The sequence below is a fragment of the Pelophylax lessonae genome (assembly GCF_965119305.1).
Source record: "Pelophylax lessonae genome assembly, chromosome: 1".
NCBI classification, from domain to species: Eukaryota; Metazoa; Chordata; class Amphibia; order Anura; family Ranidae; genus Pelophylax; species Pelophylax lessonae.
In genome coordinates this window covers 242,994,714-243,017,017 of record NC_138768.1, presented here as the reverse complement: position 1 = coordinate 243,017,017, position 22,304 = coordinate 242,994,714, and the positions used below count along the sequence as shown (strand labels likewise).

General features: G+C 43.8%; 1 protein-coding gene across 1 annotated transcript in view; it reads left to right on the top strand.

Annotated features, from left to right (window-relative positions):
* Positions 1 to 21,170, top strand: part of SLC15A4 (solute carrier family 15 member 4) — an 87,028-nt gene extending 65,858 nt beyond the window's left edge. The window contains exons 7-8 of the mRNA XM_082253616.1: positions 7,012 to 7,170; positions 20,592 to 21,170. Coding sequence (XP_082109742.1) covers positions 7,012 to 7,170; positions 20,592 to 20,725 — 293 coding nt within the window. The 3' untranslated portion in view covers positions 20,726 to 21,170. The remainder of the gene's footprint in view (positions 1 to 7,011; positions 7,171 to 20,591) is intronic.
* Positions 21,171 to 22,304: the final 1,134 nt, after the last annotated feature.

Sequence of the window (22,304 nt, the reverse complement as noted above, 5' to 3'; positions counted from 1 at the left end):
GTCAGAGACATTCACACCAGTATCCTGCTGGAGGTCATTTTGTAGGGCTCTGGCAATGCTCATCCTTTTCCTCCTTGCACAAAGGAGCAGAATACCGGTCCTGCTGATGGGTAAAGGACCTTCTATGGCGCTGTCCAGCTTTCCTAGAGTAACTGTGCTGGGAGACACAGCAAACCTTCTGGCAATGGCACGTATTGATGTGCCATTCTGGAGGAGTTGAACTGCCTGTGCAACCTCTATAGCAGTGATGGTGAACCTTGGCACCCCAGATGTTTTGGAACTACGTTTTCCATGATGCTCATGTCCTCTGCAGTGTAGTTGAACATCATGGAAAATGTAGTTCCAAAACATCTGGTGTTCCAAGGTTCTTCATCTTCGCTCTATAGGGTCCAGATATCGCCTCATGCTACCAGTAGTGACACTGAACCTAGCCAAATGCAAAAGTAGTGAAAAACTGTCAGAAAAGATGAGTAGAAACAAATGTTAGTAGCCTTCGCCTGTAAAACCTTTCCTGTTTTGGAGATCGTCTCATTGTTGCCGATCTAGTGCACCTGTTAATTTAATTGACACTAAAGCAGCTGAAATTGGTTAACAACCCCCTCTGCTACCTAACTGACCAGATCAATATCCCAGGAGTTTAATTGACTTGATGCTATACTCTTTTGTTAAAATGATCCATATATATGTGTGTGTGTGTGTGTGTGTGTGTGTATATATGTGTATATATATATATATATATATATATATATATATATATATATATATACGAAAAGCAAACAATCATAAAGTTCATGTAGGAAATGTAAACATTGTGTAATTGCTTAGACGTCTTTAGTGACGTATTCTTGCCCTTGCTCAGGATCACATGCTAACAAATTGAAAGCCTAAGTTCACTTTGTTCAAAATTGTGGCCAAAATCTACTGAAAGTATGTAATGGCTAAGGAAGTGAAACTCGTGTACATAGTAGTTCTGCATATTTTATTATGTTCACTTTGTATTTCCTTTTGAAACCTGATGGGTTTTGCATAGGCCAGTTAGTAGCAGCTATCACTTAAACTGTAGGCATGAAATCTCTCACATGTGTAGCCGGTGAATTAACATTTGCCTAAAAATTATACAGTGTATTTATTTATTTTTTTTTACTGATTTCCAGCTCAGCACAAATATACAGATATAAATGTACCTCAAAGATCACAAAAGTTTCTCCCCACATCACCCAACCCGTGCACCCCCACCCTTCCACTCCCCCACTGCGCATCTACTCCTACCTCTCTGGCCAATCGCTCCCCTAATATACCCATACTTCTGTATATTTGTTGGTCTTTTTGAAGGAAAGCTCTCTGCCTGTTCCTCATCTCTGCTGCCTAAGTACTCCATGTTGTATATGTATTTGGCTCTTTTGAACTAGTGGGGCTTTATGCATCTAATTTTTTATACAGTGTATTATTAATGGCTCTTGTGTGAATCTTAGTGAGCCTAAAATGTACAGGTAGGAGTGCTGAAGGACAGGCAATTTGTGGTGCCTTCAAGTACTTGTGAAAATCTTCTTCAAATTGATCCCTGTGCAGTCTAAATTGATCCTAGATCCAGGGAAGTGGAAGCCTGAATCTTGACTTGAGCAGAAGTCGAATCTTCATGTACAATTTGAGCCTAGGACCCAGTGGCGCTCAATTCAGATTTGAAGACTACCATAGGTACTGTCGGCCAATACAATGAGGGGATTGTTTGCCACACACAGTTGCTCCAGATTATACTGCAGTTTTGATAAATTCCCCCAATGTGTAGTATACTGAAGACATTTAATTGATACACAGTTGTCTGTCAGTGGGCACCTACAGGGTTGTTGGAAACAGATTTCTTAAACAGGAGTCCTTTTAAAATCTTAAGCTGAACTGACGATTCCAGGAACATGCCTCTTCACCAAACAAAACCAAATAAAATTCCCAGCTCAACTTACCGACCAGTCTGCAGCCAACCACATTATCCTGTTTAACAGTATGCATTATAAACAGGGGTTTCATGTCATACTTTTGCAAATACATGTGTTGGCTGCAGAGCCACTTTCACAGCACCCCAGTATTGGCTGCAGTCCTAACTCTAAATTTTTGAGAGCCTCTACAGTGGAAGCACATGCATTATAATGGCTAGGCAAATGGCAAGAGAGCCTGGAGGGAGCCAACTCCTCCTTAACCACTTGCCGACTGCCTAACGCCGATCTACGTCGGCAGTCAGCCCCTCACAGGCAAAGTGACGTAGGGCTACGTCACTAGCTTGTGAGGGTCTAGGGAGCGAGCGCGCACCCCCGGAGGCGCGCTCCCGCGTGGTCACGGACCCCCCCCGCGCGTGTGACCAGCGGACCCGATGTCCGCCGGTCACTCGGCGATCGGCGGGGGAGAGGGAGAATGTCAGGCAGCTTGTGTAAACAAGCTGCCTGTCATTCTCCTCGCTGTAAAGACACTGATAAAACGGATCTAGTATGTAGATCCGTTGATCAGTGTCCTTACAGCTCAAGCCACAGCCAATCACAGTAGAAGGCACGCCCCTAGGGATACACACAGCCCCTCCCTTCCAAATAAAGTTAACCCCTTCACAACCAGTGTATTTTTACAGTAACAGTGCATATGTATAGCACTGATTACTGTAGAAATGTCACTGGTAACCCCAAAAGTGTCACAAATGTCAGTCAAGGGTCCGATCTGTCCGCCCCAATGTCGCAGTACCGCAAAAAAAAATCGCAGATCGCCACCATTACGCGTTAAAAAAAAAAACAAAAAAATGAAAAAAATCTTTCCCTTTGTTAGTAAACGCGATAACTTTTGCGCAAACCAATCAAAATACGCTTTTTGCGATTTTTTTTTTTTTTTTTTTTTTTTTTTTTTTTTACCAAACATATGTAGCATAAAACAAATTGGCCGAAAATTTAAAAAAATTTTGATTTTTACTTTTTTTTTTGGGGGGAATTTCATATAAAAAAATGTGAAAAATATTGTTATTTTTGCAAAATTGACGCTCTTTTTTTTTTGTTTATAGCGCGTGATCAAAAAATCGCACAGGTGATCAAATACCACCAAAAGAAAGCTCTGTTTGTGGGGAAAAAAAGGACGTCAAATTCGTTTAGGTACAGCGTCGCACGACCGCGCAATTGTCCGTTAAAGTCACGCAGTGCCGAATCGCAAAATACCCCCTGGTCAGGAAGGGGGTAAAATCTTCCGGGGCTTAAGTGGTTAAAGGCACAGGGGCGCACTGGACACATAGCACAATGACAGCGAAGGTGTCCAGTACATCCCCCTCATCAGTATTTCAACAATGCATACAAATAGCCACTGCCCCCATCTATAACTATTATAACTGTCCTTTGTAGGAAGGAGCACATGGAAGGGTGCTCCTTGCTGCAAAGGCCGTCTATTTGTACATGTCTCCACCACCCTTCAAAGACAAACCAAACTGCTTACCAGTGCCTTTTTGCCAAGGAAGTCTAAGGTCCCATTTACATTTAAGCGTAGCGAAACCTGCATTTCCACATGCATTTTTGTGCATTGGGCAGCCCTATGCATGACAGACATGCCAAAGATGCTCCAGAATCCATTTGGGTGTGGAGCATCGCACAGTTTTTCAACCTGTGTTTTGCCATGTTTGTAGCACGACAATGCACATCAAAACATGGGCCTGCTAACCGCACATGGGGTACCATAATTGATTGATTAATGGTTCTCCAAGTGCGACGTGTTTGTAGCGCAATATGTTTCCAGTAGTAAATGTGGCCAAACGGAGCAGAGGGACACAACTCAGCTTTCCACCCATTTCTGAGCTCCCCAGCACCGTGGTTTAGGATTCAATGAAACATGCTCTCGTCAAAGCAAAGAAAGGAAAAAGTGTTCTGGATTGTGCAGTTCACTCTGTGTTCACTCTGAATAAAAAATAGTCAGCAGCTGCAAATCCTGTAACTGCTGACTTTTAATAGACACTTACCTGTCCTGGGATCCAGGGCCATCCTCACCTGGGCTAGTTCTTCACTAGCCTTTGGGTTCCCGGTCCCAGCATCCTAACTGTGGGCAGCTAGCTATGCAGCTTTCGGCTTCACAGCTGCACATGTGGGAGTCACGCCGCGCTTTGGTCCCGCAGTTTTCTGACCTGTCACTTGTCCCAGAAGACTGTGGGAGAGGAAGTGGGAACAGGTAACTGTCACAATGAAGTACCCGCTCTTGAATTTTTATATGCCGCCCTCTTTTGAACTAGAGTGCTCCTGTAATAGGTGGAAACATGAGGCATGTGGGTGCTAAAAAAAGAAAAAAATGAATTTCTTCTTTCTTTCCTTTTTGACCGTGTTCACATTTACTGCAGTGACCTGCCTTTTACTGCACTGGAAAAATGCAGGTTACCATAAGGACACCTAGAAAATGCGACCTGAATGTGTTTCTCAAACTTAATTTTGAAAATTAGGTAACTTTAAGATTAGCCCACTAGGGATGTAACGATATCAAAATCTCACGGTATGATACAATTTCGATATTGACCTCACGGTACGATATTTATTGCGATATTGTGGAAAAGCTCACGGTATTGTTAAATAGCTCATGATCGTGTTTGTGATGATAATGGCGAAAAAATACCGACATTGAGCCTCGGTTCACATTTATGCAATGCGGGAAGGCTGCGAATCCGCAGCCTGTTCCCGCATCGCACACGCACCCCCGGCAGTTCACACTGCCATATGCGATACGCTGGGGGTGTCAATGTAATCTTAATGACACCCCCAGTTTGATCGCATATCGCAGTGCGATCTTGCAGTTCGCACAGGATCGGATCGCACAAAAAGGGTCCTGTGCGCGTTTGCTGCGGTGCGAATTTAGCCATACAAAGTGTATGGCTAAACTCGCACCGCACAGCCGATCGCATGTAATGAAGCAGCAGTGCGCTCCGACATTACTTGCGAACCCCGCACAAGTGTGAACCGGGGCTTATTCTGCTTTTGCCAGTCAACAGGCAATTTATTGTTGTATTTATGGATCCATGACAACATAAAACACTGATCACATAGTGTTTTTAAAGTGCAAGTTGTAGTCAGGAACATCAATATTCTGTATAGTAATATTTGGTTGCATAACTGATTCTTCTGTGCAATGTTCAAGTTAAGAAGCAGCTAGAACAATTGTAAACAAACAATAGGCAATTCCCTTTAAAGCGGTTGTAAACCCTATAAAAAAAAAAAAAAAAAAAAAACCTGCAAGACAAAGGCATAATGAGCTAGTATGCATCGCATACTAGCCCATTACGTTTAACTTACCTTAAAACGAAGCCCCGACACGGACCCCCGGACATCGATGCGGGCGCTGCCATGATCCCTCGTCGTCTCTTCCGGGTTCGGCGGCTCTGGCGCGCTGATTGGCCGGAAGAGACGGCTAAAGCGCGCTGATTGGCCGGAGCCGCGATGACGTCACTCCCGCGCATGCGCGCGGGAGTGATTTTTCCGGCAAGCTCCCGGCAAGTTAATTGAAGGTCCCCCCGGACCTTCGGAGCGCATGAGCTGCTCGCGCGAGCGGCTGCATGCACTGTAAATATCTCCTAAACCGTGCCGGTTTAGGAGATATTATTTGTACCTACAGGTAAACCTTATTATAGGCTTACCTGTAGGTAAAAGTGTCAAAAAGCGGGATACAACCGCTTTAAGTGCAAACAAAGATCAAGTTAAGTCAGGTTTAAATGTGCAAGGCAAATAAAGGCAGCCTTTTAAAACTGGTATTTAGGAACATAACTTAAACTTAAATAAAATAGTCAGTCAAAAAGCCTTTAAAAAAAACACTGACCTATCATTTAGCTTATGTTCACGTTTTTCATCAGAAAGATCAAAATATCTACATTGCAAGAAAAAAAAAAAAAAAAAAAACAGTAAAAAAAATCCTTAAACTCTGGTCTATGTAGTTAACAATGATTTGTTCCGCGGGACTGTGTTTATTCCTCTTGCTTTTTGACGGACACCTGTCCTTTTAATATTGTAACCCAACCACGACGATATCGGGACACGACCACGATGATATCGAGACACGTTTCCCACCGCAATATCGCAATATCGTCAATATCGTTACATCCCTATAGCCCACATATAGCCTCTCCGGGTTCCTTGACTTCCTATGTAAAAGTGAAGGTATACACAGTAGGGAGCACTGTTCTCAAATTTCTGGATTGAGAATATTTATGATCTACACTGGTGTGTAGAATAAGGACTGAGAATTATTAACCTTTTATATAGCATGTAACTGTTCATGTGGATAATGCTGGTTTATGAATAATATTTCTACCTGCTCATGTTTGTGTTATCTCATCTCATATCTGAATGTTTTTGCTTGTTTGCGTTTTTTCTTCTCCCCTGAAAAGAGGTTTATCCAATCTCTGTATAAAAAAAAAAAAGACATAAATTTGACATGTTTCTGCACATTTTAAAACCGAAAATGTAATGCTGTGAAGGTACTTGCAATTAATGTCAAAATGTCCATTAATTTTTCTGCAGTGTATATGCATGCAGCTCTTTATAATTAGTATTTCGCTGATACACTCCCTATAAACATGCCATTAGCTTGTTTCGGACACAAACAGCAGTTAATGGTGTGAAAACACTTAACGGAGTGACATTTTAGTGACAAATGGTAGCTGATTATCCTTTTTTTTTTTTTTTTCTTTATCCTGTAGCAGTGGCTTTATGCTTTGCAGTAATTTATGAACTATATTTGTTGGCAAGAACTGCGCTTCTCTTTATGGTGTATGAATATAGCTTACTTGACTTTGGTGATTTCTGATGATAACATGTCTTGTTGAATAAAATAGAAAAAGGAAACCAATGCAATGCAAATAACAAGCCAACAGCTTGGTCATGTGCTGGTCTACCTTCAATAAAAGGAATTCTCGTTGGTTGCTACTTGTTAATGAACTTTTATACTGTGTCTTACCTAAGCCAAAAGAACATATTAGTGATGTTCTATAGAAAAGATTCATATGTTTCTTTTGTTTTTCTACAGGGCTGGAATTTGCCTACTCTGCGGCACCTAAATCTATGCAGAGTGCTATTATGGGCCTTTTCTTTTTCTTTTCTGGTATTGGATCGTTTGTGGGCTCTGGCCTGCTAGCCTTAGTGTCGATACCCTCCATTGGATGGATGAGCAGTCATGTAGATCAAGGTAAGCCTTTGTTAAAGGTAACCCTAGAACAATACTAGTAAATTTTAGTTAACCTAGCACACCTCTCAGCCCCGCACTCGGTACGTAGCGCCCCTCTCAACCCCCTCACTCAGTACGTAGCGCCCCTCTCAACCCCACACTCAGTACGTAGCACCCCTCTCAACCCCGCACTCAGTACGTAGCACCCCTCTCAACCCCGCACTCAGTACGTAGCGCCCCTCTCAACCCCGCACTCAGTACGTAGCGCCCCTCTCAACCCCGCACTCAGTACGTAGCGCCCCTCTCAACCCCGCACTCAGTACGTAGCGCCCCTCTCAACCCCGCACTCAGTACGTAGCGCCCCTCTCAACCCCGCACTCAGTACGTAGCGCCCCTCTCAACCCCGCACTCAGTACGTAGCGCCCCTCTCAACCCCGCACTCAGTACGTAGCGCCCCTCTCAACCCCGCACTCAGTACGTAGCGCCCCTCTCAACCCCGCACTCAGTACGTAGCGCCCCTCTCAACCCCGCACTCAGTACGTAACGCCCCTCTCAATCCAGCGCTTGGTACGTAGCGTGCTCCTCAACCACTCACTCGGTACTTTTGCATAAAACATTTAACAGTGTCATTCCATGAGTTAATTTACAAGGGCCTATTTAGGGGCAGGCTAGGGATTGGGTGGGGCAACTTGTGGCGAGTAATTGTTAAGGCCTGGTTAGTAGTTCAGAACTTGACATTTTGAGGTGTGTGTGTAAATATATATAATTTCTCACAAAAGTGAGTACACCCCTCACATTTTTGTAAAATAATTATTTTCTCTTTCGTTCACTGACAGACACAGCTCTATATCTTCTTAGACCCTTGGACTTATGCTGCTCTCTTTTCAGGAGTAGAACTAGGCGGAAACAAATTTGGCTACGCCCCTTAGGCAGACCCAGGGGGTATACCCTCACTTCCTGTTATGAGTTTTTTCTGCCTAGTCAGGAGTAAGGACCTGGCTCCCTGCTAGGATCTGCAATCCTGACATTTTCCTTTTTTTTTTTTTTTTTATTGAATGTTTTTTTCTTCCTTTTTATTTTCTGTTCCTGTGGGAGCTACAATCAGCAGCCGGACTAGGTAATGCTTGGATATCGTAGATCCTTAAGCCCCGTACACACGTACTGATCGTCGGCCGAACGATCGGCCGTCTTTTGTTCAGGGCTGTCCTGTCTGTTGAAAACTGCAAAAGACTGCACACGAATTTTGTCGGCCAACAACAGCCGACTGCAGAAGTGATGTCATGTGATGGTTAACTTTCCTTGTCTTTTTTCTTCTCTGAGCATGCCCAGTCTTGCTAATCTGCTGTCTGTCGGCCGAAATCTGTACTGACTGGCGAACAATCGGCCGTTCTGGTGTTGGCCAACAAAAATTTTAATGCTTGCACGACAGATTCTGTTGCCGAAAATGCGCTGTCGGAAGCATCATACTAACAAGCCTACAATCGGCCGATCGGTCGTCGGCCGAATATTTACGGCCGACAATCGGTACGTGTGTACGGGGCTTTATGGTCTTCCCAGTCTGGCCCTGCAAGCGCAACCCAACTATAAGCTCCATGCTAGGTTGGCCATAACATAGCCCCCCTGGACACGGGGGCTGGCCGGCCAGTGAAACCCCACACGAGGATGCATAGCCCTGGTCACAACAATGGTCACGACCAGAATCGCAACGTACCTCTGGCCACAGCATCCCTCATTCCAAGATGGCGCAGAGGACTGCAAGGAGTGGTGCCCGCTTGGTTCCCAGGTGTGGTGAGTAGTGTCCCCCTCTCTTCTCTGGGGAATTCTGGGGTTGACGCGGGCTCTTCCTCGGGTTGGTAGGTCCCTTCTGTGCCCTTCCTTCCTTCATGATCCCCCCCCCCCCCCACATGGGTGGGGTTCGCCTGTAATGGTCACCCTTACCTACCCCCCCTCTCTCCCCCTTAGTCCCCCCTTGGGGGTACAAGGGCCTTTCTGGGTGAGGGGTGTCCCTGTTTTTTTGATGGGCTGGAGGGTGGTGGGAGCGCGCCAGTGGCGGCTCCTTTCTGATGTGCCTGCAGCAATGGCTGTGCGGGGGGTCCCTGTGGGGGCTTCCCCCCTGGTGGACTTAAAGTACCTCGGGGTCCTGGTTGCCGCGTGGCGCCGCCATTTTGTTGTGGATGGCTCGATCAGCCTCGGCAGCCATGTTTGTGTAGTCAGGCGGCCATGTTTTTGTAGTTTCCCATTATAGTCAATGCTGCGGCCAATTTCTTGAAACCTGGAGCGGTGACTTGCGGCGGGGGCCTCTAGTGACCGTGTCCAGCTATTCCTCTTCCTTTCTGATTGCAGCGTGGCAGGCAGTTTGGTGCTCTGTATCCAGTTCTGAATGTATGGTGGTGAGTCCCTGCGGGTATAAAGCCCCTTCTCTGCTATAGCAGCACCGCTGGTGCGCTGATACTTGTAGTACCGCAGTGGTAGCGGTATGAAGGGGGTTTTTTGCAGCAAAAAAAGCCAAAAAAAATGTTTTCTTTGTACGCAGTGCGACCTCGGATTTAAACATGGAGCATCTGGAACGAGTACCACCTTACCCACTCTCCGCAGCTCCGGGACCCTTTGGGACTCAGTCTGCTCTGGCGGCCCTGCAGTCACTTGTATCAAAGGTTGATATGGCCCTGCAAAAGTGGCATGGCCAGAAGGACCCCTCGCCTTCATGTGCATCCCCCGCCTCCTCAGTCTGAGGTGGATTTGGCTGCTGGGACACCAGTCAACCCACTGGGTCTGCATCCACGCACCCTTAGTGCTCTGAGAGTGAGGATGAATCCTCTTCCACTGCAGCCACGCATAAAAAGGAACCCAAGGTGACTAAGGTGTTTCCCTTTCCTGCCTATTTTGACCAGATTGTCACTAGCCAGTGGCGATCCCCGAAACGCATGGTTTTGGAATACCTAAGCGTTTCGCTAGGAGATATCCCTTTTGAGGAGTCTGTCTTGAAGAAGCTGACGGTTCCACTGACGGTAGACTCTAGGTTTCCAGGTTGAATAAGGCCACGCTTTTTTACAAGTAGAGGATTCCACGTCCTTTATGGACCCTTTGGACAAGAGAGCTGAGGCTCTGGTCCAAAACCTTTTTCATTGTGACAGGTTAAATTTTGAGGCCGGTGTTCACTATAACCTTGGTATCCCAGACTTTAACGGAATGGGCAAAAATCTTACGCCAGGATCTGGAAGGGAGTCACCATCTTCCTGAGCTGGCAGATCAGTTGAGTCAGGGGCTACAGAACATCTGTGACCTATCCTTGGATGTGGCCCCTTTGACTGACAGAGCATCTGTGATGGCGGTGATCCTTCGCCGCATGATATGATTGAAGTACTGGTTCGGCCGACCAGGCTTCTAAAAGGTATTGACTGATCTCCCTTTTGTAGGAGATCGTTTGTTTGGTGCCTCTATGGAGATCATTAAAGGTCTTACGGGAGGTAAGAGCACTTTGCTTTTGCAGGACGCTCCTTGGAAACTTCCTCTCAGAGAGAGGACCAATCTTCCATCCTGCTTTATGGTCGCTGGCTTTAACAGCATGGCTATTGAAAGCCAGGTGCTGATGGACAGAGGGCTGGGGGGGGGTTCTCCCTGTTTCTTTTGTGTCTCGCCTGCTGTAGTTTCTACAACTAGGTGTAGATCAACGTTTGGCTCTAGGCACCATCAAGGGCCATGTTTTTTTAAAGGCCGTTGGCTGCGAATTCCCTGATGCACACTTTGGTGCAGGGGGTTCGCAATTTCTTTCCTCAGGTGAGATCCCTAGTAACTCTGTGGGATCTCAATTTGTTACTTTCGGTACTTCAAAAGCCTACTTTTGAAGTACCGCTCAGCAGTATAGCCGCATAGTCCGAGCGCTCTGCTCCACACCCAGGGAGAAGTGCTCACACAGCTGTTAGCCGACCGACAGTGCAACATAATGACTCCCCGGCAATCGAAAAAACCCGTTCCACACTACGGTATGCGGACGAGTCGGCATGAACAGCGGATCGTCCAAAACCTGTCTGACTTCTTCCCCACGATGCAGAAGAAGCTACACCAAGATAGTGGCGGGAGCGACGCTCGCTCTCACACCTCTAAAGCCTGCCATTCTCCTACATGCTGCTGAGAACAGCAACAAAAGGATTCACAGAACAACCTGACTCCTCATCTGGCTCAAGCATGCCATCCACCAAGAGCCCCATGAAGTCCAGACCCCGCAGGAACACAGCAGAAAGGCAGGACATCATGGAACATAGAGATGGGCAACCCACAAGTGAGTACTCTCAATACACCACCCCACTCAGAACCCATAGCCCAATTTCCAACTACTGGACAACCAATCTCAGATGTCACTTAAAGATATGTTGTTGTCCCTGAGAGCCTAATTGCAAGCGGACATGGTCTCATCCATACAACAATGTGGAGCCGAAGCCCACGAGCTAGGGGACAGAGTACATCAGGTGGAAAATGAAATGTGAGAGATCACCTCTTCTTTCAATACCCTAGTCGATTTGCATACCTCACACCAAGATGAACTATCACGCATCAAATCCAAACTAGCTGATCTTGAGGATTGCTCCCTAAGAAATCTCAAGATGAGGGGCATTCGAGAATCTATTCTACTGCAATAAGTACCACATTATGTCCGCAGTCTATTCAAAGATCTGATCCCGTCCCTGACATCCGCAGACCTGACCATTGACAGGGTGCTCAGGATCCTTAAGCCTCCCTATCTACCTTCTGACATTCAGAGAGATGTTTTACTCAGGGTACATTTTTTTCAGGTCCAAGAACAAATTTTGGAAACATTCTGCAAAGCAGAGAACATCCCACCTCGTGTGACAAAACTGCAACTCTTCCCTGACTTTTCCAAATACACTCTCCAACAGCGCAAGAACCTCACGGCCATAACAAAGGCACTTCGGAACCACAACATTTAGCATAAATTGAAATATCCAGCCAAACTCATTATTACCCACAACGGTTTGACTTATCTCATAACAGCAGTAGAATCCTTCTGAAAGGATGAGGGCATCCTTGCGGCTGATCACATGCCCATCTCTGCCTCTCCAAGCACAGAACCACAATGTATCACTCCGGATTGGCAAGTGATATACCACAAGAAATCCACCATCAAGAAAAAAATGACTACTTATCCTGACGCTCCTATATTACAATACCCCTACGTTACCTTTGATTCCCTGGGTGTATAGAGGGGGTACACAACATCATACCCTAGTTCCCTCGCTACATGAGCAAAAATACACTGCACAGGTCCTGATCGGACCTTCCGTTTTACAATTGTTACTACTTGTTCTTTTTTTTTTTTCCCTTTCCTGGCAACAATACAAGGTTTCCATAAGTTTTTTTTTTTTTTTTTTTTTTTTATGGACAATCCCATCCCATACCTGGTTCTCTTATACCCTGCAATTTTACACAGTAAACAGTTCAACATCTTAAAAAAACACTACTGGACTAGATCCTCTGCTTCGATCCATCACGATATATCCACACGGATCCGCCCATTCTTGCAAACCCACATCTCTGATCTACCTACAAATAAAGCTGACCATATTTCATCCCATACTACAGGAACGTTCTCTCCCAGGACTACGAATCAACTTTTAACTCCTACCTACATCTTTCACAACCGAAATGCCATGGATCTTAAAATGTTTTCTTTAAATGCAAGAGGCCTGGTCAGATTCTGGCCTCTATTCTAGCCCTATACTCCCAACCCTCTGCACAAGTATACACCTCAGGATTCTTATCCAAAACCTTTAAAATCTCAAATGGTACACGGCAAGGATGCCCCCTATCACTGGCAATTTTCAACCTAATGATAGAACCACTCGCCGAGGCCATACGATCTCATCCACACATCAAAGGATTTCAAATTCTCCGCAGACCCCATGTGATTAATTTATTTGCAAATGATGTAATTCTATTACTGACTAATCCCGTTGTCTCCCTCCCCTTTGCTCGCGAGATCCTCAATCATTTCAGCAAACTGCCACACTATAAGGTTAACTTCAACAAATCACTTATCCTCGATTTTAGGAATAAATGAACACACTAAAAACTACCTATCCCACCATTTTCGGTACACATGGCTGACCACAGCATCCCATACCTAGGGGTCACGCTATCAGCCAAAATCTCTGAAATCATAGACCTCAAACCTCTTATCACCGAACTCCGCCAAGACCTTTCCCGCATAGGGAAACATGAACTGTCTTGGATAGGCAATTGAAAGAGATAAAGTGCGAGGACCATTATTGTGGTAACACACCGGGAGTGACCAATGGAGGAAGCCTTCAGCATTACTGAATAGGAGCCGCAGTAGGATTGCTTAAACGGAGACTACCTGGAATTAAAGCCATCGGAGGCCATACCTGTTCTATGACATTCTTACATCTGGTAAGAGTCCCATTAACACTTTTCCACGAGGTGAAAGATCAGGTTGTGGGAAGATTGCTTGCTGTATTACATCTATCCGTGCTATCTTTAAAGTGTACGCTATTTAATAGCTGGTAAGGGTACCATCGCCTCATTCACGTCACGTGGTGCTGTGGGGGATACAAGCTTGCGAACCAATATTGCACCTTTTCCATTTGCACTCTATTAACAAGAAGATTTAATTTGCACATTTGTGGACTTTTTTGGGACTTGATCATTTATATATCATTCACCACTTTGTTCATATTTTCATCTATTTTTTAACTACGTTATTTATTCTCTGCGTATGTTTTACATAGTGCACTTTTGTGTACCATTCACATGTATTTATCATTTTTAATGGTTTAAACACATTTTCTATCCAGTGTATTTCTTTTTGGAATTACATGTTTTTTTTTTTTGTTTTTTTTTTTTAAATCAAGAAAAAGCTTTATTGAGAAAAAAATTCACACCATTACATTCAATAAAAGAAACACTGTCGGATGGCAGCATCAAACCATAAACATTGCATAGTCCACACCATGCCACAGTCCCCCCAAGTTTATCACACATAGGTACAGTTCGATCCACAGAAAAGAGAACATAGTATATGGAAATGCAAGGAACTCCCCCACCCCAGACATTCGAACCAGAAATCAACAGAAGTACCACCCAAGGACTTACAATAACAAACGGTCCAGAACGAGATCATCAGGGGCCATGCCCGGACTGTTCAACCATATTCCCCATACCTTTGAGAATTTCTGAGGTACCCCCCCCCCCCCCCCCCCCGATGCTGGTTAATAACCTTCTCCATACGTAAAGTAGAACCCATCTGTTCCAGCCACATCCTATACGTAGGTGCTTCCTGTGCTATCCATTGTCTCAGTATGATTAAACGGGCCTGAAAGAGCGCCTGAGTGGCGGCCTCTCTCAGAAACCTATCCTCCACTATCGACTCCAGTATCCCAAGAATACAGTGTCTGGGATCCCTAGGGATATCCACCCCCACCAGAGCCCCATTAATGGCAGATATCACCGTGGACCAGTATCTGTGCAACTTTGGACATTTGGAATTACATGTTTGATTTTTTTCTATCACATATATCCAGCACACCCATAACACCATTTCCTGTCTTGGATAGGCAGACTTGCCTCTTTCAAAATGATATCCCTACCAAAAATTCTTTACGTGTTTAGAACACTACCACTCCCCATTAAAGCGGCATATATTACAGAATAAATACAATTATCAAAAATGTTATATGGCAGGGGAAGAAAGCGAGGTGTTCTATCAAACCTCTCACCAAACACAAATCAGTAGGAGCAGTAGGTTGGCCAGATATTGATGACTACTATATAGCCACTCAGCTAACACATATCAAACAGTGGTTCATGGATCCACTGGAAGCACTGTGGGTAGACATAGTCAACGACTGCACAGACCTCTAAACTATATCACCTCCTATTAGCCAATACTTGGAAACAGAACAACGTAACGACACTACCACCCACAACCAAAACATCGATTTCAGCATGGAGAAATCTTCTCCTTCAATCCAAACATAACCCTCACACAAACAATCTCATACCTTCCGAAAACTCTAGCACTACTTAATACAAAAATGGGTCCATAATGGTATACTTTGAAAAAATAAAATAGTCTGGTGCACTAAATTCAAATGATTACTGATAGGTGATAGACCACAAATGTAACAACCTGTGATAGAAATAATGCAATTTTCCAATTGGTGTAACATTGGTGTAACATTGGTGCTGCCCACAAACGATAAAAGATGGGTGTACTAACAACCAATAAATCAATAACACAATGTGCACAAATATTGTGCACACGGAGTGTGAAGAATCGCACAATCCCTCCTACTGCACAGGGAGTCATTACTCTTGGGGGGGGGGGGGTGGTTTTTTGCCCTTATATTTTCACTTGCTGGTAAAGGGTAAATCCTGAAGGTGGTGAGATACACGATATATGAATCAGTCACGTTTTTTGCTTTTGAATACTCGCCATAGAATTTCGTTTCATCACTTGAAGACATTAGTGTTTATCGTTTATCCAGAACCTTACGGTGTTGGACATTTAATTTGGGACACCACTCACTAGACTTTGATCACACCCCTCTTTTGGGGTATCTCATGCTTACATTTTGTTAGCGGGAATCACTTTAGTCAATATTTTGTTATATTGTGATATCCGTGCTAACATTGTGTTGATTTATTGATTGTTAGTACACCCTTTTTTGGGGGGTACTTCAGTCACTAGCTTTTATCGTTTGTGGGCAGCACCACTGTTACACCAATTGTTAAATTGCATTATTTCTATCACAGGTTGTTACATTTGTGGTCTATCACCTATCAGTAATCATTTGAATTTAGTGCACCAGACTATTTTTTTTATTTTTTCGTTCACATTTTCCAAATCCGGTATAATTTAATGGGAACGATACTCACAAATCAGTCACTGCTCTAATCGCAGAATATAATCTACCCTCTAACATTCTATACATATACCCGAAATAGGACTTTTCTACTCTGTTACCCCCCACCCACCCACTATAAATCTAAACACACAGGCTTGGGAATTCTTCACTGCAACACCAGAGGCAAAAAAAAAAAGGCATATCTCGCTCTAATAACCTACTCCAAACAAATATTGGGAAAAAACTCCACCAATGCTGCATTGGGAAATGGACCTTGGTAGAAATTTCACCCCCCAACAATGGTCAAATGCACTCTGATCCACCCATAAGGCATCCCATTGCACCAACCATTGGGACCTAACACAAAAAACTGTGGCAAGATGATATAGAACACCACAACAAATAGCAAATATTTTCCCTCCTACTCTCCTCTTTGCTAGAGGAGCTGCAGGCATCCAGCTAATATTTACCATAGACTATGGACCTGTAAGAGTCTCACAAGTTAAAGGAGGAAGATCTTTCAGATCCTTTCAGAAATTACGGGTATATTGGCACCACCATACCCAGCACTAGCAATTCTACACATCGGCATTGAAAAGTACCCCAACATCTTTAGGGCAATCATAACTCATATGCTGCTAGCAGCCAAACTAGTCATAACCAGGCATTGGAAAGATAACTCCCCAGATCCATCCGAAGTGTTGGCCCAGGTTGACCTTCATTACCAATACAAAAAATTATTGGCCTCCAGGAAAGCTTCTCGACACTCCACTCTTTTTGACAGATTGGAAGGCATGGATAGACAGGTACACTTTCGTGAACTTCCTCTGCTCATTCTTTCATAGAAGGTGGCCTTTTTGGTGGCTATTACTTCTGCGAGTAGGGTGTCTGAGTTGGCTGCGTTGTCCTGTCGGTCACCTTACCTGGTGGTTCACAGTGGTGTTATGACCCTGTCAGGCATTCCTGCCTAAGGTCGTCTCAGGGTTTCATTTAAATGAGGATACTGTGTTACCGTCTGTGTTCCAAGTTGTGTACCTGTCGGCGACTGAGTTGGTTCGTAAATCTGATTCTTTGTGTGTCCTTACGGATGGATCTCTTAAGGAGCCGGCTGCATCTGCTGCAACCATTTCCAGATGGATCAGACAGATGGTGTTGCAGGCCTTTTCTATTCAGGGTCAAGTTCCTCCTTTCCCTGTCAAGGCGCATTCTAAGAGGGCGCTTATTGCCTCCTGGGCCTTTTGTCTTCAGGCGTCAGTGGTTCAGGTGTGTAAAGCGGCTACGTGGTCGTCTGTGCACACATTCACGATGTTTTATAAAGTGGATGTCCTCGCATCTTAGGATGCTGCATTCGGCCTGCCTCTTGAGGGTGTATTGTTTCTTGGTTGTGAGCACCAGTTGTTCCTGGTTGAGCTACTGGTTTACCTGATTGGCTAGGTTTTAGCCCTTGTTGGGAATTATATCGTTTTTTTTCCCCACCCCTCATATTGACACTGCTTTGGGATGTCCCAAGGTTCTAAGAAGATATGGAGCTGTGTCCGTCAGTAAATGAAAGAGAAAACTGGATTTTTTTTTTCTTGCCGTAAAATCCTTTTCTCTGAGGTTCATTGATGGACACAGAACCCACCCCTCTGTTGGGTTGTTATGTATTCTGACACTGCTTGTTACAAACTGAAAGTCCTATAGCAGGAAGTGAGGGTATACCCCCCTGGAGACTGCCTCAGGAGTGTAGCCAAATTTGTTTCTTCCTAGTCCTACTCTTGAAGAGAGAGCAGCATAAGCCCAAGGGTCTAAGAAGATATGGAGCTGTGTCTGTCAGTAAACCTCCAAAAAAAAAGGATTTGATGGGTAGACAAAAACTCAGTTATCTTTTAATGTAAGAACACAGAAGAAATTATACTTTGCTACAATGTAAATTAGTGTGTGTACAGCTTGTATAACAGTGTAAATTTGCTGTCCCCTCAAAATAACTCAACACACAGCCATTCGTTTCGAAACCGCTGGCAACAAAAGTGAGTACACCCCTAAGAGTAAATATCCAAATTGGGCCCAAAGTGTCAATATTTTGTGTGGCCACCATTTCTTTTTCCAGCACAGCCTTAACCCTCTTGGGCATGGAATTCACCAGAGCTTCACAGGTTGCCACTGGAGTCCCCTTTCACTCTCCATGAGGGCATCAGGGAGCTGGTTGTACCGGGATGATGCCTGCAGCCTGAGGCATCAATCTGGTGCCGTTTTTTAGAGCTGAGGGTCGGTTTTCAGGAGAGAACAGCCGATGCGGCTTGGCAGCTGCTATCCCAGCGAGCAGTAGGGGACGTCCCGTCCCCCTCCTGCCGCGGCTTTGCCCGGGTCTCCTGTCCCACCGGGAGACCTGAGCAACCAGCCAGCACGTCCACCAGCTGGTTGAAGTCCTGAACAAAGTCGCATTTGGGTTTTATTGGGTCTCCGATGTAGTAACCCGGAAGCAACATCACTTCCAGTTTTTACTCGGCTGCTAATGGCTAAAAAAAAAAAAATGTCAGTATTCAAAAATGCAGATTTCGGCATTCTGAATACTTTGAAGTAAACTGGAGGGGTCTGGGGTCTCTTAGACCCTCGATCCCTCCATAAAGAGTACTTGTCACTGCCTATTACTGTTACAAGGGTTTACATTCCTTGTGACAGCAATAAAAGGGATCAGATTTATATATTTTTAAACCGTGCTAAAAATAAAAAGTTAAATAAAATAAATAGGAATATTTTTTTTAAAGCCCCCCCCCATCACCGCGAACTTGCGCACAAAAGAAAACGCATACTTAAGTCGCGCCCGCAAATGAAAACGGTGTTCCAACCACACCTGTGAGATAGTGAGATTTTAAACTGTAACATGTTTGGTATCTATTTACTCGCCATGATCTCTTTTTTACCATATACAAAAAAAATTGGCCTAACTTTACTGTTTAGTTTTTTTAAATGCAGTGAAATTTTATTTTTTCCCAAAAATTCCATTCTTCCAGAAGCGCATTTGTGAGGGCAGGCAATGATGTGAATGAGAAGGCCTAGCTCGCAGTCTCTGCTTAAATTCATTCCCAAGGTGTGAGGTTTGGGGTTGAGGTCAGGACTCTGTGCAGGTCAGTCAAATTCCTTCACCCCAAACACGTTCGTCTATATCTTTATGGACCTTGCTTTGTGCACTGATGCACAGTCATGTTGGAACAGGAAGGGGCCATTCCCAAACTGTTCCCACAAAGTTGGGAACATGAAATTGTTCAAAATGTCTTCGGTATGCTGATGCCTTAAAGCTGGATACACATTATACAACGTTTGTTGTTAGATTTCCTTTAGATTTACCTTCAACATTGTAGTGCAAGGGGGCCTGCCTGGTTACATACAAATTTAAAGTATTTAGATTTGACCTCCTATTATGTAGTTTTGGTAAATCTAAAGGAAAAAATCAAGACAATTGTATAGTGTGTATGCCCATTAGAGTTCCCTTCACTGGAACTAAGGGGCCAAGCCCAACCCCTGAAAAACAAACCCACACCATAATCCCCCCCCCCCCCCCACCAAATGATTTAGGCCAGTGCACAAAGCAAGGTCCATAAAGACATGGATGAGAGCATTTTGGGTGGAGGAACACCATCCCATTGAGAACTTGTGGGCTTTAATGGTATCCCAGTCTTAAGCTGGATACACACTATCAACTTTTGTGGTTAGATTTCCTTCAGTTTTACCTTTTCTATGTAGTGCAAGGACCTGCCAGATTGCATACAAATTGAAAGTGTTTAGGTTTGACCTCCATATTATATGGTTTTGGTAAGTCTCTAAAGGAAAAAGTCTTCAGAAAATCTTATAGTGTGTATGGCCCTTTAGTCTGTAGGTTTCAATATTGAGTTGGCCCACCCTTTGCAGCTATACCAGCTTCAACTCTTCTGGGAAGGCTGTCCACAGGGTTTAGGAGTGTGTCTATGGGAATGTTTGACCATTCTTCCAGAAGCACATTTGTCAAGGCAGGCACTGATGTGCACAAGAAGGCCTGGCTCATGCAGTCTCCGCTCTAATTCATCCCAAAGGTGTTCTCTCTGGTTGAGGTCAGGACACTATGCAGGCCAGTCAAGTTACTCCACCTCAGGGCACTGTTGATCACTCTAGGTAGTTCTTGAGCGTCCTGTCTGAGTATAACTCCCTCCCTGTATCGGAGGTACACGCAGACAGTTGCAGGACTGTGGCATTACATCCACAATCTACTGACCGTGGGTGAAAAAGCTTTATAGGGTCCTAAGAAAATTTAAAATCTATGCATAATTTTTTTTTTTTTTTTTTCCCTGCAAAAAAAAATAAAAAATTGTGCTATTATAATTATTATTATTAATAATATTTTTTTATTTTTTGGGGATGGGGGGGAAGTGATCCTTTTTAGGTTTAGTTATAATCAAACCTTAAAACATGCAGTTGGCCAGAGGAAATTAGGACGTGTAAACATCTGGTTTCATGTTAAATCAATAAACCTGATCTTTAAGTTCCATTTTATACTAAATGGGTTTGTATAAATGTTGCTAACTTTTTCTATTCTTTTAATTCCAGGTAACATCAATGACTGTCATCTGAACTATTATTTCTTCCTGCTGGCTGCTGTGCAGGCAGTGACACTCCTACTCTTTCTCATCATTTCTGTGAAATATGAGCGCCAACAGAGCAAAGCAAATGGAAAGCTGTGAGCTTGTTTGTGAGAAGCTAAACCATATGGAGCACGTGTTAGTGGGCAGCTTTACCTTAAAAAGTGCCTGCAGTTTTCTTCCTAGTATGTGTGATGTCCATGTTTAGTGTACATAGTTCCAAGTGCCCTTTTTGAAAGTGGAGACTATTTTCAAGGTCACTTACTTTGCACTACTTGGATACTGCAGGACTGTTCCAAGCCTCCAGAAAGCACTGAAAATGTTTGCAGCCCTGCAAGTATCTACAAAGCTGTCTTTTGGAATGATCTGTGTTGACATTACAATATCTTGTGTGTTTATTGTATCCTATTCTACTACTGGGCCGTTGGATTACTGAATTAGAATTGGTGAAGTCTGAGATGAGATTAATGCATAACTGGTGAAGTCTGAAATAATGCAGTGGTTGGGAATTTGCACAGCTGGTTTGTAGCCATGTTCATGGTTTTTGACACTTTGTTTTGTTAATAATAAAATCCTTGTCTTTTTTTAATCTTTTATCCTAATCCAAATCCTTGGATGTAGAAGCTCTTCTCTACACCATCCTTACTCTGCTACCTCTGACCCATGATATAGTGGTATGTCAATTTTAGAAGTGCTTTGGATGAACCAAGATCATATAATTCATCCATGGCAATATCCCACTCCCATATCCATATCATATTATTCATCCATGGCAATATCCCACTCCCATATCCATATCATATTATTCATCCATGGCAATATCGCACTCCCATATCATATTATTCATCCATGGCAATATCGCACTCCCATATCATATTATTCATCCATGGCAATATCGCACTCCCATATCCATATCCTATTATTCATCCATGGCAATATCCCACTCCCATATCCATATCCTATTATTCATCCATGGCAATATCGCACTCCCATATCATATTATTCATCCATGGCAATATCGCACTCCCATATCCATATCCTATTATTCATCCATGGCAATATCGCACTCCCATATCCATATCATATTATTCATCCATGGCAATATCGCACTCCCATATCCATATCATATTATTCATCCATGGCAATATCGCACTCCCATATCATATTATTCATCCATGGCAATATCGCACTCCCATACCATATTATTCATCCATGGCAATATCGCACTCCCATATCCTATTATTCATCCATGGCAATATCGCACTCCCATATCATATTATTCATCCATGGCAATATCGCACTCCCATACCATATTATTCATCCATGGCAATATCACACTCCCACAATTATGTTGGAAGGCACAGCTTTGGACCTCCAATAATTGCAATTCATCACTCTTCATAACATTCTGGAGTATATGCAAATTTCCATCATAAAAACTGAGGCAGCTGACTGAAAATTAATATTTGTGTCATTCTCAAAACTTTTGGCCACGGCTGTACTATTAATCTGAAATCTAAACCACAGCCCATTTCAGGTTGCCTTTTGAATAGAAGTATTCTCAGATTAGCATAAATGACTTTGTGCTTCTTGCAGCTGTCTAGTAACATTAGTTTTGTCTGTCACCTATATAGTCGCACTCAGCGCCAATATATCTTCTATTATTGTTGCTAGCAGAGCG